We start from the raw sequence: 11,796 nt of genomic DNA, 5'->3' as shown, positions 1-11,796 counted from the left end.
GCGCCACCACGCCTGTGGAGATTCAACATATTTAAAGCGCTCCTTGGGACCGGAGAAACTGCTCAGTTGTTAAGAGCACTGGCCGCTCTCGCAGAGGCCCTGGGTTTGGCTCCCAGCACCCACATGGTGGTTCACAAGCATCTAACTTCAGACCAGGGGATCCAATGCCCTCTTCTGACCTCTGTGGGGCACCAGGCACACACAGGGTGCACATTAAAAAAAAAAACACCCTCATAAGCATACATAAAACAAGTAATGCTAAAGAAGTCATTGAAGTAGCCAGGCAGTGGTGGCGCATGCCTTTAATCCCAGCACTTGGGAGGCAGAGGCAGGCGGATGTCCATGAGTTTGAGGCCAGCCTGGTCTATAGATGAGTTTCAGGACAGCCAGAGCTGTTACACAGAGAAACCCTGTCTCGAAAAATAAACAAACAAAACAAACAAACATTTCCCAAAACTCACTGAAGTGCTTTTTTGCTTTCTTATCTGGATTCTAGGAGGGACCGCGGCAGTTATGTAACAGTTTGCTCCAAGACTGACACATGCCATCCTATGGAGAAGCTCTTTAAAGAGGAAGGTAAAAGACTCACACCAGGAGGTCCCTGAAACCGACCAGATTTACTAAGCCCCGCCCTGTCAGAGTAAGCAATAAAAGCAGTGCGTCCTCGCCTTCCAAGTGCCTCCTGCCCCTACACAAGCTTAACTGCGGAGAAGACTCTCAGACAAGCTCTGCTGCAAAGGAGACTCTGAAAACAGCGCCTCTGCCTTGAAGCAGAACCCAGGAGAGCTGCTGCCGGCAAGAGGTTTAGACCAATTGAGGCACCTGGAAAAGACACCCCGGCCCCAGCCTCTTGATCTGCCTGCACGCTGTGCAGTGTGCCCTCCTCGGTTCCCAGCTTTTCCATCTGCCACTCACGCTGGGGGCGGAGCTTTGGTGACGCAGCTGCCCTCCTGTCATTTCTGCTCCTGTAAGCAACCCCTCACCAGTACATGTTCCCGTATGTGAGTGACCCCAATAAAACCCATGGTTCACCAAGTTGGACTTTGGTGGCATCTGTCCTTTGGTATGTCCTGAGCTGGCTCCCTGTCTTGGGTGAGTGTGAGTGTGTGTGTGTGTGTGTGTGTGTGTGTGTGTGTTATCTCCCCCAGGAAACGTTTCATCACACAGTAACGGGCCTGGTCTGTGTGTGGGGGTCTCCCCCCCAGTGACACCTTTCTTAGTGTGGGCTGTGGCCAGCGATGCACCACGGTTGGTAGAGCATGCAGGAGGCCCTGGGTTCCATCCCCAGCAACACGTAAACCAGGCCAGGTGACAATATGAAGGTGGAGACAAGAGGTTCAGAAGCTTATGGACATCCTCAGAGACACAGGAAAATTCCAGACTTGGATATAAGGTCAGATGTGTTCACTACCTGGCATGGTGGCACATGCCTTTAATTCCAACACTCACTCAAGAGGCAGAGGATAGCCTGGTCTACAGAAAGAGTTCCAGGCTAGCCAGGACTACATAATGAGGCCCTATCTCAAAAACAGAGAGGGGGTGGGGGCGGGGGAAGATGAGGGGACATTTACACTAGATCCTGATACACACACATACAAATATATATATATTTTTTTCCTTCCTTCTGGCATGGTGATAGGACCCAGGGCTTCACATTTGCTAGACATATGTTCCATTTTAATCTAGACTCCAGCCCTCATTTCCTCCTTTATTTAATTTATTATTATTATTATTATTATTATTATTATTATTATTATTATTATTATTATTATTACTACTACTACTACTACTACTACTACTATTTACATACGAGAACTGGTTGGCTTGTGCCTCCGCACACGTGTGGAGAGCAGAGAACAATTTTTAGGAGTAGGTTCTCTCCTTCCACGGTGAGCCCCAGGGGTGGAGCTCAGGTCGTCGGGTTTTTGTGGCAAGCTCCTTTACCTGTGAGCCTTCTCGCCGGCCCTCAGTTTCTGGAACTCTTTCTGAAAACTCTTACCCTTTAAAGGCTCAACACTGAAGCTGACACCCACGGATTGCTAAACACATGCCACCAATATTATTATTATTATTTATTATTGAGCACTGATTTATTGTTTTTTTTTTTCAAAACAGGGTTTCTCTGTGTAGACCTGGCTGTCCCGGAGCTCCCTCTGTAGACCAGACTGTCTTTGAACTCACAGAGATCCACCTGCCTCCGCTTCTGAGGGAACGGCAGCCGCCACTATCCACTGACACCACCAATTATTATTATTGTTCTTAATTGCACACACTTTCCTTTCTCGGGCTAAGCGGGAAGGAGAAGCTCCCAACACCATGGAGCCTGAAGCACTCACTACCCACCCGCTTCAATACCGAGGTAGCCACCCATCCTTAGCTGTGGGCACTGAAGTTTTAGCTCAGGAAGGATGCACATTTTTCAAGCTCAGCGTTGTCAGGCAGAACGCGGGACAAAGCTAGTGGGTTGGGGGCTCCATCTTTACCTCTGCCTACACGTGGGGACATCACAGTCCCTCCAAGCCTGCCTGAGCCTCAGTTTCCCCCTCCTAGATTGACTACACCCCTCTCACTAGGATCTGCACTGGGGAACCTGCTCTCTTCCACCAGCGGGGGCGCTGCACAGGTTTGGGGGAGGATGGAGTCGCAGGGGTAAGCAGGCCTGGACATTTGGGGGCGCACCTTCCCCAGCAAGGGTCAGCAGAGGTCTTCCCGGGTAGTTCTGGCGCTTGTCAATCTCAGCCCCCGGGGCGGCGTGGCACTGCGCAGGCGCGGGCGGGTTCCGCACGGCGCGGCGGCGGCGGCGGCGGCGGCGGGCGGGTGCGCGCCGGAGCGAGGGATTCCCTCTGACGTCATTGCTAGGATACCAAACAAACACTCGGCCGCGCCGGCCGAGCTCCTTATATGGCTAATTGCGTCACAGGAACTCCGGAGAGCGCGGGGCGGGATCCCCTCCCGCGAAGACCCTCAGAATGCAGCCCTGGAGACCCCCGAGACCACCGGGGTCACCCTATGGGCAAGTGGCGGGTGCACGAGGCCCTGGGGGGGCGCCACAAGGGGCTCGGGCGGCGAGGAAGGAGCGATCGGGAGGTTTGTGCACGGAGCAGAGGGTGACGCAAGCGGGGGGGGCGGGTCCGGGAGGCATAAATTCAGCCCGGCGGCTCCCAGCTTCATTCATAAGACTGGAGCGGCTACGCCGGGGACACGCGGAGCCTGGGCTTGCGGGACTTGACTACTGGTGACTCTTCTTCTTCTTCTTCTTCTTGGCGGCCGTGAAAATTATATATATATATATCTATATAATTTTTTTTTAAACCGGAGAGAAAGTTTTGTGGGTTTCTTTTTTTGCAAGACTCCTTCTAGAGCGTTCTTCCGTTTCGTCCCGAGGATCGACTTACTTTTCTGTGGGCTTCTGGATCGCGCCCCTCTGTCCTCCTTCATTTCCTGGGACGCCTGGAAAGGATTGGAACCACATCCGAAGCGCACGCTGCACGGCGGCACTGCGCGGCGGGTCTCTGGGCGGGGAGCGATCCCCCCGAGTCGCCCCCCGTGAAACCGACGGAGCCTGGACTTTCAGGAGGTACAGCGGCGGCTTGAAGGGGACCTGGGCGCTTGCTGAGGGGACTTGCATCGAAACTTGGGCAGTCCTCCGAGCCGGAGGCTGAGCTCCCTTGAGCAGCGCACTTTGGGGACGTGTCCGGTCCACTCCGGACTCACATCTCATCCCACTCGGCCATAGCATTGGCTTCCCGGCGACCTCAGCGTGGTCACAGGGGCCCCCCTGTGCCCAGGGAAATGTTTCAAGCTTTCCCCGGAGACTACGACTCCGGCTCCCGGTGTAGCTCATCACCCTCCGCCGAGTCTCAGTACCTGTCTTCGGTGGACTCCTTCGGCAGTCCACCCGCCGCCGCCGCCTCCCAGGTAAGATCTAGATGGCAAACGTGGTGGTCGTGGGGGTGAAAAATAACCTATTTCTTTAAGTCTAAAGTGTGGGTTGAGCATCCTCTCAAATAGAGACGCGCCAAAAAAAAAAAAAAAAATCCAGGAAAGCAAGAAGCTCGGTTTGCGCTTCGGTTTTTGTTGTTTGCAAACTGTCAAAGAATGGAGAGATGTTTGCAACCGGTTATGTGCGCGGAGCGCGGGAATGGAATGCAGTTGGGCAAGCGCTGGCGATGCCCGGTGCAAAGTGTACGCGGCGGTTAGCAGAAGCGGAGAACTTTTAGCCGAGCTCCGGCTCCCCTAATCCAGAGCTAGGCAAGTCAGGTCAGAAAAGAAAAAAGAAAAAAACAACAACAACAAAACCCAAAAAACTCTAGAGAAGCTTCCAGTAGCCTCCTCCTCTGCCCTCCTCCTTCCAAGCGCCGACTGCAGGGCCCCGGTCGCCCTCCACCCGGCGGGAGTTCGAGCCTCGAACCCCGGTCACGCTGCCTCCGCCTCCTGCGCGGAGACGTAACGGGGGACCCGTGCGTAAAGGCTGACGCGCTGGAATCCTCCGTCTGACGCGGGGCACGCACGGCGCGCAGCGCCCCCTCCGCCCCGCCCCTGACGTCCCGGGCACGTTCTATTTTGGAACGCCGAGGCCACGTTGCTAGGGGGAGGGGGCAGCGCGGCTTTCTGATTGGTTCTCGCGGAGCGGGCTTCAGCCAATCAACGCCCGCTTCCTATTTGTAGAGCGTAGCTGCGTCCCCCCCTTGCTTTTTGTGGTTCTTCTGTGCCTGTGTGGGGTGGTGTCCGAAAGGCAGAGCTGAGGGATTCTGGTCGGTCGCGATCGGGCGACTCTGTGCCACCCCATGGGTTCGCGAGGACTCTGTGGGGACTTGGTCCCTCTGCTGTCAGAAGCAAGGGGCTCCCGGCTGAATGCTAGCGCCTCTAAGGCGAACCGGAGGCCGCCACCCCGTCTCCAGGCACACCGGGACGCGCTCTCCGCGCTTTGGTCACTCGGTCCAGCCGAGGTGTTCAGACACTAGCTGAGCTAGCCGGCGGGGAGGCAGCCAGGTGGTCTCTAAAAGGTCCGCCTTCCCCTGGTTCTCAGGGCTCTGATTGGCCAGGGCGTCAGCCCTTCCCTCTCCACGCCCCCTAGAGTAGTTAAGCCTCTTGCGGGAAGGGATGGGGGATTGGGGGGGGGGAGGTGATGTGCGCTTCTTGGGTTCTGGGACGCAGATCCTACATCATCCCCCCAAAACCTTGCGAGACAATCCGATGGAACCTCACAGTCACTGTTCACTATCAGTCCACTGAAAAACCCGTCCCTTGGTCTCAGTGAGGAAGAGACTGAGCTCAACTCTTAGACCGGTTTCCCCCAACACCCCTGGAGCTGGGATCTCCGCCCCTGCGGGAGCCCTCATACAGTGTGTGTGTAGGGGGGGGTGTGTTTGTGTGTTGAGTGGAGAGGAAGGCTTGGGCTAAGGCCTCTCCCTCTCCTTCCTTCTGGGGTGGGGGTGGGGGTGGGGTGCTATGACTGTATGTGTGTGTGTGTGTGTCTCCATCCCGGGAGGCTCTGTCACCAGGCTCTGTCCAGCCTCCCCTCCACCACCACCCCCCCCACACACACCTAAGAGTCACCAACCCGGGGTGTGATTCACCACCGCTGCAACCTTTCCCCGAGGAAAAAGGAGGAGGTACACGGCAGTTGAACAGAATCTCTCATTAACCACTGCGTCACGGTGTAGTGGAAGGGTGGGTGTTGTGGCTTTTTGCCTGTGACACACACACATCCACACCCGCTCACCCTGTGCTCACTCACAGGGGTCGGTGTGTGTTATGTGTGTTGGGCGTGCGTGTGTCGGTGGCTTTGTTTGTGTGTCTACGCCTGTGTGTGTATGTCTCACCCCGTAGGAGTGCGCCGGTCTCGGGGAAATGCCCGGCTCCTTCGTGCCAACGGTCACCGCAATTACAACCAGCCAGGACCTCCAGTGGCTTGTGCAACCCACCCTCATCTCTTCCATGGCCCAGTCCCAGGGGCAGCCACTGGCCTCCCAACCTCCGGTTGTTGACCCATATGACATGCCAGGAACCAGCTACTCAACCCCGGGCCTCAGTGCCTACAGCGCTGCTGGAGCAAGCGGAAGTGCTGGGCCTTCAACCAGCGCTGCCACCAGTGGACCCGGGCCTGCCCGCCCATCCAGAGCCAGGCCTAGAAGACCCCGAGAAGAGACAGTAAGTATGAGGCCTCAGGAGTTAATCTGGAGGAGCCTAGGGATTTGGGCTTAGTTGGTGGAGTGCTTGCTGGCGTGCGTGCTGGCGTGCGTGCTGGCGTGCGTGATGGCGTGCGTGATGTAGATCCCCCGGCACAGCATAAGTCAGGAATGGTTGGGCAGGTCTGTAACCCCAGCTCTCTGGAGGTGCAGACAGAAGGATCGGGAGTTGGAGGCCAGCCGGTGCTTCTCACTGAGTTTGAATCCAAGCTGGACTGCAAGAGATCATTATTTTTAAAAAGTTATCCTGGGGGTGAGGGAGGTGAGAGAGGGTGACCGTAGCGTCGTCACTATTAAGTTGTGGGGGCGGGGGGGGGTCCTCAAGGCCTCAAGATTGATGGAACTTCATCATTCCTGCCAGTGAGGACTAGTGGTTGTTGTTTGGGGGTGTTTCTTGGGGCTGGCTGATAGAGATCCCCCAAATCTCACAGCCCTCATCTCTTTGACTCAGCTTACGCCAGAAGAAGAAGAGAAGCGAAGGGTCCGCCGAGAACGCAACAAGTTGGCTGCGGCCAAGTGCAGAAACCGTCGGAGGGAGCTGACAGATCGACTCCAGGCGGTAAGGAGAGCTTCTGAGCTGTCGCGAGGCTGTGCTGGGGGCTCTCTGGCTTCCTTTGCCCGCCCCCTTCCCAATTTCTTTCTCACTATGCCTACGTCCTGAGCGAGGGTTCCCATTTAGGGAACAAAGGGCAGTGCAGCCTGATGGCGGAGCGCTATGCGCATGCTCAGACCCCCCCCCCCCCCGCTTATTTCCGGCTGTTGCCCACTTTTCCCGAATATGTCCCCCCATGTCACCCTCCTGGCTTTCTGTCAGCCTAAGGGGACAAGCTGGAGGAAGTAATTCTCTCCCTTTGTCCTGGATAAAGAATGGTCCATTTTGCCTCCATGCTTCCATTTTTTTCCCCCTCGATGGCTAGGAACTAAATTATTTTATGCTACGTCAATTTCTTACCTGCTGCCCCAGCCACCTACAGTCCTCCCGAACTTGAGCTGTTGGTGTCCACCCACCCTACCTGCCCCTTTTTTCTTCTACCTCAGGTTCCTCACTCACTTTAGGCCCGAAGGTTTCATACCTCTTGCCCCCTGAAACCTCTGCTTTCCTACTGGGAGGCCGAAGGAGCCGGGCAACAGAACCACACTAAAACAAACAAACAAACAAAACAAAAAAACAAATAACAACAACAACAACAACCGATAACCACTGTTTACTCACTCAACAAACTTCAAGTGCTTATCTTTTTTCTCTTTAAGAAAATTATTGCGTGAGTCCAGGACAGCCAAGGCTACACAGAGAAACCCTGTCTCAAAAAACAAAACAAAAAAAAATTGCATTTATTTATTTATTTATTTATTTGCCACAGCACACACGTGAAGGCCAGAGGGCAATTTTCAGAGTTGGTTCTCTCCTTCTATCTTGTGGGTCCCGGGGAGCAAACTCAACTTGCCAGGCTTGCTGGCAATCGCTTTTACTCACTGAGCCGTAGTGCCCCTTTCACCCCTTTTAAGGCAGAGTGCTCCTTAGTACTGGCTGGCCTCAAACAAATAGCCCTCCCGCTGCCACAGCCTCTGAGTGATGGGGTGGCAGGCGCTCACCTCCACACCAGGCTTGGAGTTCTTGCCCATCAGAGATCTGGCCTTTTCTCAACTATCTTTTGGTCAGATGGGGGAAACTGAGGCTCCAAGTCTCATAGTCTACCAAGAGTCTCTGTCAGGGGTTGTTGCCCTCAGTCGGGAGGGAGCTGTCCAGCACCCCCCCCCCCCCCACCAGCAGCCGCAATGGGATGAGCCACTTGGCGTAGTCGCTCGCTGACCAGTGTTTCTCCTTTCTCTCTGTCTCCTATGACCTGGGCGCCCCCCCCCCTTGGCTGGCCTCCGTTAGGAAACGGATCAGCTGGAAGAGGAAAAAGCCGAGCTGGAGTCGGAGATCGCCGAGCTGCAAAAAGAGAAGGAACGCCTGGAGTTTGTCCTGGTGGCCCACAAACCGGGCTGCAAGATCCCCTACGAAGAGGGGCCGGGGCCAGGCCCGCTGGCCGAGGTGAGAGATTTGCCAGGGTCAACATCCGCTAAGGAAGACGGCTTCGGCTGGCTGCTGCCGCCCCCTCCACCACCGCCCCTGCCCTTCCAGACCAGCCGAGACGCACCCCCCAACCTGACGGCTTCTCTCTTTACACACAGTGAAGTTCAAGTCCTCGGCGACCCCTTCCCCGTTGTTAGCCCTTCGTACACTTCCTCGTTTGTCCTCACCTGCCCGGAGGTCTCCGCGTTCGCCGGCGCCCAACGCACCAGCGGCAGCGAGCAGCCGTCCGACCCCCTGAACTCGCCCTCCCTTCTTGCTCTGTGAACTCTTTACACAAAACAAAAAACAAACAAACAAACAAACCCGCAACAAGGAACAAGAAGGAGGAGGAAGAGGAGGAGAGGGAAAGAAGCAGTCGGTCGGGGGTGTGTGTGTGTGATTGTCCCCGTTGCGGACCCCTTGACTCTTCTGTCTGACCCGACTGCCGCCTCCGCCATCGGACAGGACGGACGGAAGGACCTCCTTTGTGTTTTGTGCTCCATCTCTGGTTTCTTTGCCCTCCCCCCCGCCGGCGAGGCCGGAGAGCTGGTGACTTTGGGGACAGGGGGTGGGGCGGGGGATGGACATCCCTCCTACCGATATCGATTTGTTCTGTCACTTAACTAAAGGGGATGGATGGGTGGGTGGGTGGGAGGCGACGCCCACTTTTTGGCGTCCTGCGTGAGGCTGGAAGGGAAAGCGTGCTGGGTGTGGGGTGCAGGGTGGGCTTGAGGTCGAGCTGGCATGCACCCCCAGAAAGGCCCAACGAGGAAATGACAGCCCTGTCCTTTTCTCTTCCCCCGCCCCCCCGCCCCACCCTCCAGGGTGCAGGGTGACTATGATAGCTAGCTCTCTTTTGCTCCCTCCGGCCCTAGCTGATGAACCGAACATTTCCAAGAGGTCAAAAACCTCACCTCCTCCGGGACGAATTGAGCCCCCTCACTCCCCCCCCCCCCCGCCACCGAGGGAAGTCGATGCCCGATTTGGGGGTCCGCTAACCCTACTTCCCCGCTGATTCTAAAATGTGAACCCCTATCTGACTGTCCAGTCTTTTTTCCTTTCTGGGAAAACTGGCTCGGGTCGGATTTTTTTCTTCTTCTTCCTCATCTGCTACAGAGCCCCGTCCCGACTCAGGCCCGCGCCCACCCCCTGTGCAGTATTAGCCACGTCCCTCTCACCCCCACCCCCCCATCCCCTCACCCCCAGCCGCCCTTGGCCGTCCTCGTTGGGCCTTTCTAGTTTCAGGCAGCAGGGGGCGCTGCGACGCCCGTCTTTGCTGGAGCGCTTTATATACTGTGAATGATGAGGGGAGCAGCCGGATTGCGGGGTGCGCCGGGGTGGGATGGACCCCCCGACCCAGCCCTCCAAAGATTTCCCTGGGCCTCTCCCTCTTCCAACTGCCTCCTTCCTCCCCCATCGACAGGGAGTTGGACTCAAAAGGAGTGACGCTGATGCAACCCGGTGGGCTTCTTGCTCAGGCCCCAGACTTTTTCTCTAAGGCCTCTCCGCCTTCCCCAGCCTAGGACGCCAAACTTCTCCCTGCCCTGGGAGCCCCGCATCCTCTCACAGAGGCCGAGGCAATTTTCCAGAGAAGTTTTTTTTTTTTCTTCAGGGCCGAGGCTTTGGCTCCCTTTCCCTCGATATTTGAACCCTCAAATATTTTTGGACTGGCATACTTAAAGAGAGGACTGCGTTCTCGCTACCCCACGCCCACCCCCCAATTCCCCGAGCCCCCACCTACCCACCCAGATATGGGTTCTGGCTCTTCCCTCCAGCTTTCACCTCGTGAGAATTCCACGAGTCAGATTTCTATTTTTTAAAAATATTGGGGAGACGGGCCCTACCGCCCCCTCCCCTGTGCTGCATGGAACACATTCCACACCCTGTCCTGGGGTCTCGGTTCCAACCCGAATCCCACAACCCCACCCCGCCCCCACCCCCAGCTATTTATCCTTGGTTCCCAAAAAGCACTTATATCTATTATGTATAAATAAATATATTATATATGAGTGTCTGTGTGTGTGTGTGCGTGTGCGAGTGAGTGTGTGCGAGCATCCTCGTTTGCAAGTGTGCTGTGGAGTTAGAAATTGCTTCTGGGGATTCAAGTCAGACTCTCGGGCTGTGTCCCCTCCCTAACTCACTTTTCTGTTGGAGACGGTCCCTGTCTCTCCCTTTATCTTAGTCTGTTTCCCTCTGACCGCTTCCAACATGTGTCCTCTCTCAAATCCATCTGGTCTGTGTGTTAATTCTTGGATTGTTGGGGACATGGCACTTTTGACTTTTGTGAGTAAGTGCGACTGGGTGGTAGCTTTTTTTTTTTGGTTTTGTTTTGTTTAACAATATGTATTGTTGAGGATTCTGGGAGGAAATGTATGATGAGGAGAAGGGCCTGCCGCTACCGACCACAATTTTTGACTCCGTAGCCCCCACTCATGCTGTATTTGTGATTTTTTTTTTTTTTTTTTTTTTTGTATTTTGCACCTGACCCCGGGGGTGTGTGCTGGGGCAGTCTAGCACTGGGCAGCTCCCCTCCCCCCTCGGTTCTGCACTGTCGCCAATAAAAAGCTTTTAAAAAAAAATGTATCCATCAGGTCAAAGTGTCTGTTTTCCCTGGACACCTATTACATGGCTGCAAGGCAGAATGGATTTGGGTTGCTAGGAAGGCCTCCCGGGCACTGAGTGGGACACCAACAGGAGAAAAGAAAAGTAGATATTTGTCTGGACTCCCCATGTTTGCGGGCTGTGCCACCTACTGGAAAAAGTAAGGGGCAATAAATAAATAAATAAATAAAAAGGGCGTGAGGTGACCATTTGATGAAGGGTCTGGGAGACTTCGTGGCTGGGAAAGGAATTATCGGGGACCCTGGCTGTCCATTGGGTTCAGCAACAGCTATGGGGGGTGAAAAGGTGGGTGTGGTGGGGCACACTGGTTAATCCTAGCATTTGGGAGGTGGAGGCAGGAGGATTAGGAGTTCAAGGTCAAGATTGTAAAGACCCATTACGGGCTCGGGACAGCTGGCAAGCTAGAGGTCCGCGGTGAGGGGCGCAGAGGGCGCGCGGAGAGTGAGAGTCGCCCCCGGGGAGAGCCAACAGGCAGTAGCATTCTTAAGAGCAGAGAGTTCAGATGCTTTTTGAAAGCAGCAGGGAGCCCCAGCAGGTTTTGAGCAAACCAGAAGCGGGGGGGGGGGGGGGGGGGGGGGAGTTTAGCCTCGGGCGGACTCTTCCAGCCCCAGACTGAGAGCGGCTAGAAGACAAAAGTGCGAGGCTGAGGAGGACGCTGAGGGTTTCGGGAAGGTCTGAGAACGGGAAGCCGAGGACACAGACGAAGGATCCAGCAAGAGTGCGTCTCAAGGTCGCCCTGGCCTAATAACGTTCAACTTTTCTCCCCAGTTCGTTAAAAAACACTCAAGGTGTGATCTCAACTGCACCCCCCCCCTCCATCGCATCACTGTTCCTCAAACACAGATTGGGGCTAAGCCAGAGTGAACAAATAAACAAATATATGATTTTATACACTTTTTTTTTTCTTTCTTTCCCGAGACAGGGTTT

The 11,796-nt window shown here is 55.3% G+C and overlaps 1 protein-coding gene across 3 annotated transcripts; it reads left to right on the top strand.

The window, feature by feature from the left end:
• The first annotated feature begins 2,685 nt into the window (after window positions 1-2,685).
• FOSB (FosB proto-oncogene, AP-1 transcription factor subunit) lies at window positions 2,686-10,830 on the top strand. Of its 3 annotated transcripts, none has more exons than XM_084771437.1 (5): window positions 2,686-3,087; window positions 3,350-3,918; window positions 5,833-6,153; window positions 6,643-6,750; window positions 8,071-10,830. In XM_084771437.1, exons 2-5 carry the CDS (start codon window positions 3,793-3,795, stop codon window positions 8,530-8,532), a joined length of 1,017 nt encoding a protein of 338 aa, XP_084627563.1. In that variant the 5' UTR covers window positions 2,686-3,087; window positions 3,350-3,792; the 3' UTR covers window positions 8,533-10,830. The 3 variants fall into 3 exon arrangements, with proteins under 3 accessions (XP_084627563.1, XP_084627564.1, XP_084627562.1); XM_084771438.1 differs by lacking the exon at window positions 2,686-3,087 and having other exon boundaries at window positions 3,156-3,918; window positions 8,071-8,226; window positions 8,367-8,506; XM_084771436.1 differs by lacking the exon at window positions 2,686-3,087 and having other exon boundaries at window positions 3,156-3,918.
• The last annotated feature ends 966 nt before the right edge of the window (window positions 10,831-11,796 follow it).

This window comes from Acomys minous (genome assembly GCF_964271855.1).
Source record: "Acomys minous genome assembly, chromosome: 20".
In the NCBI taxonomy this organism is placed as follows: Eukaryota; Metazoa; Chordata; class Mammalia; order Rodentia; family Muridae; genus Acomys; species Acomys minous.
Note: the sequence above shows the minus strand (reverse complement) of the source record. Positions and strands in the feature narration are given on the sequence as shown.

What these genes read in the sequence shown, in the direction of transcription:
- FOSB (XM_084771437.1), top strand. Translation starts at nt 3,793, where the DNA reads ATGTTTCAAGCTTTCCCCGGAGACTACGACTCCGGCTCCCGGTGTAGC. An exon ending in GAAGACCCCGAGAAGAGACA is followed by an intron (nt 6,154 to 6,642) that starts GTAAGTATGAGG and finishes TCTTTGACTCAG; the next exon opens with CTTACGCCAGAAGAAGAAGA. An exon ending in TGACAGATCGACTCCAGGCG is followed by an intron (nt 6,751 to 8,070) that starts GTAAGGAGAGCT and finishes GGCCTCCGTTAG; the next exon opens with GAAACGGATCAGCTGGAAGA.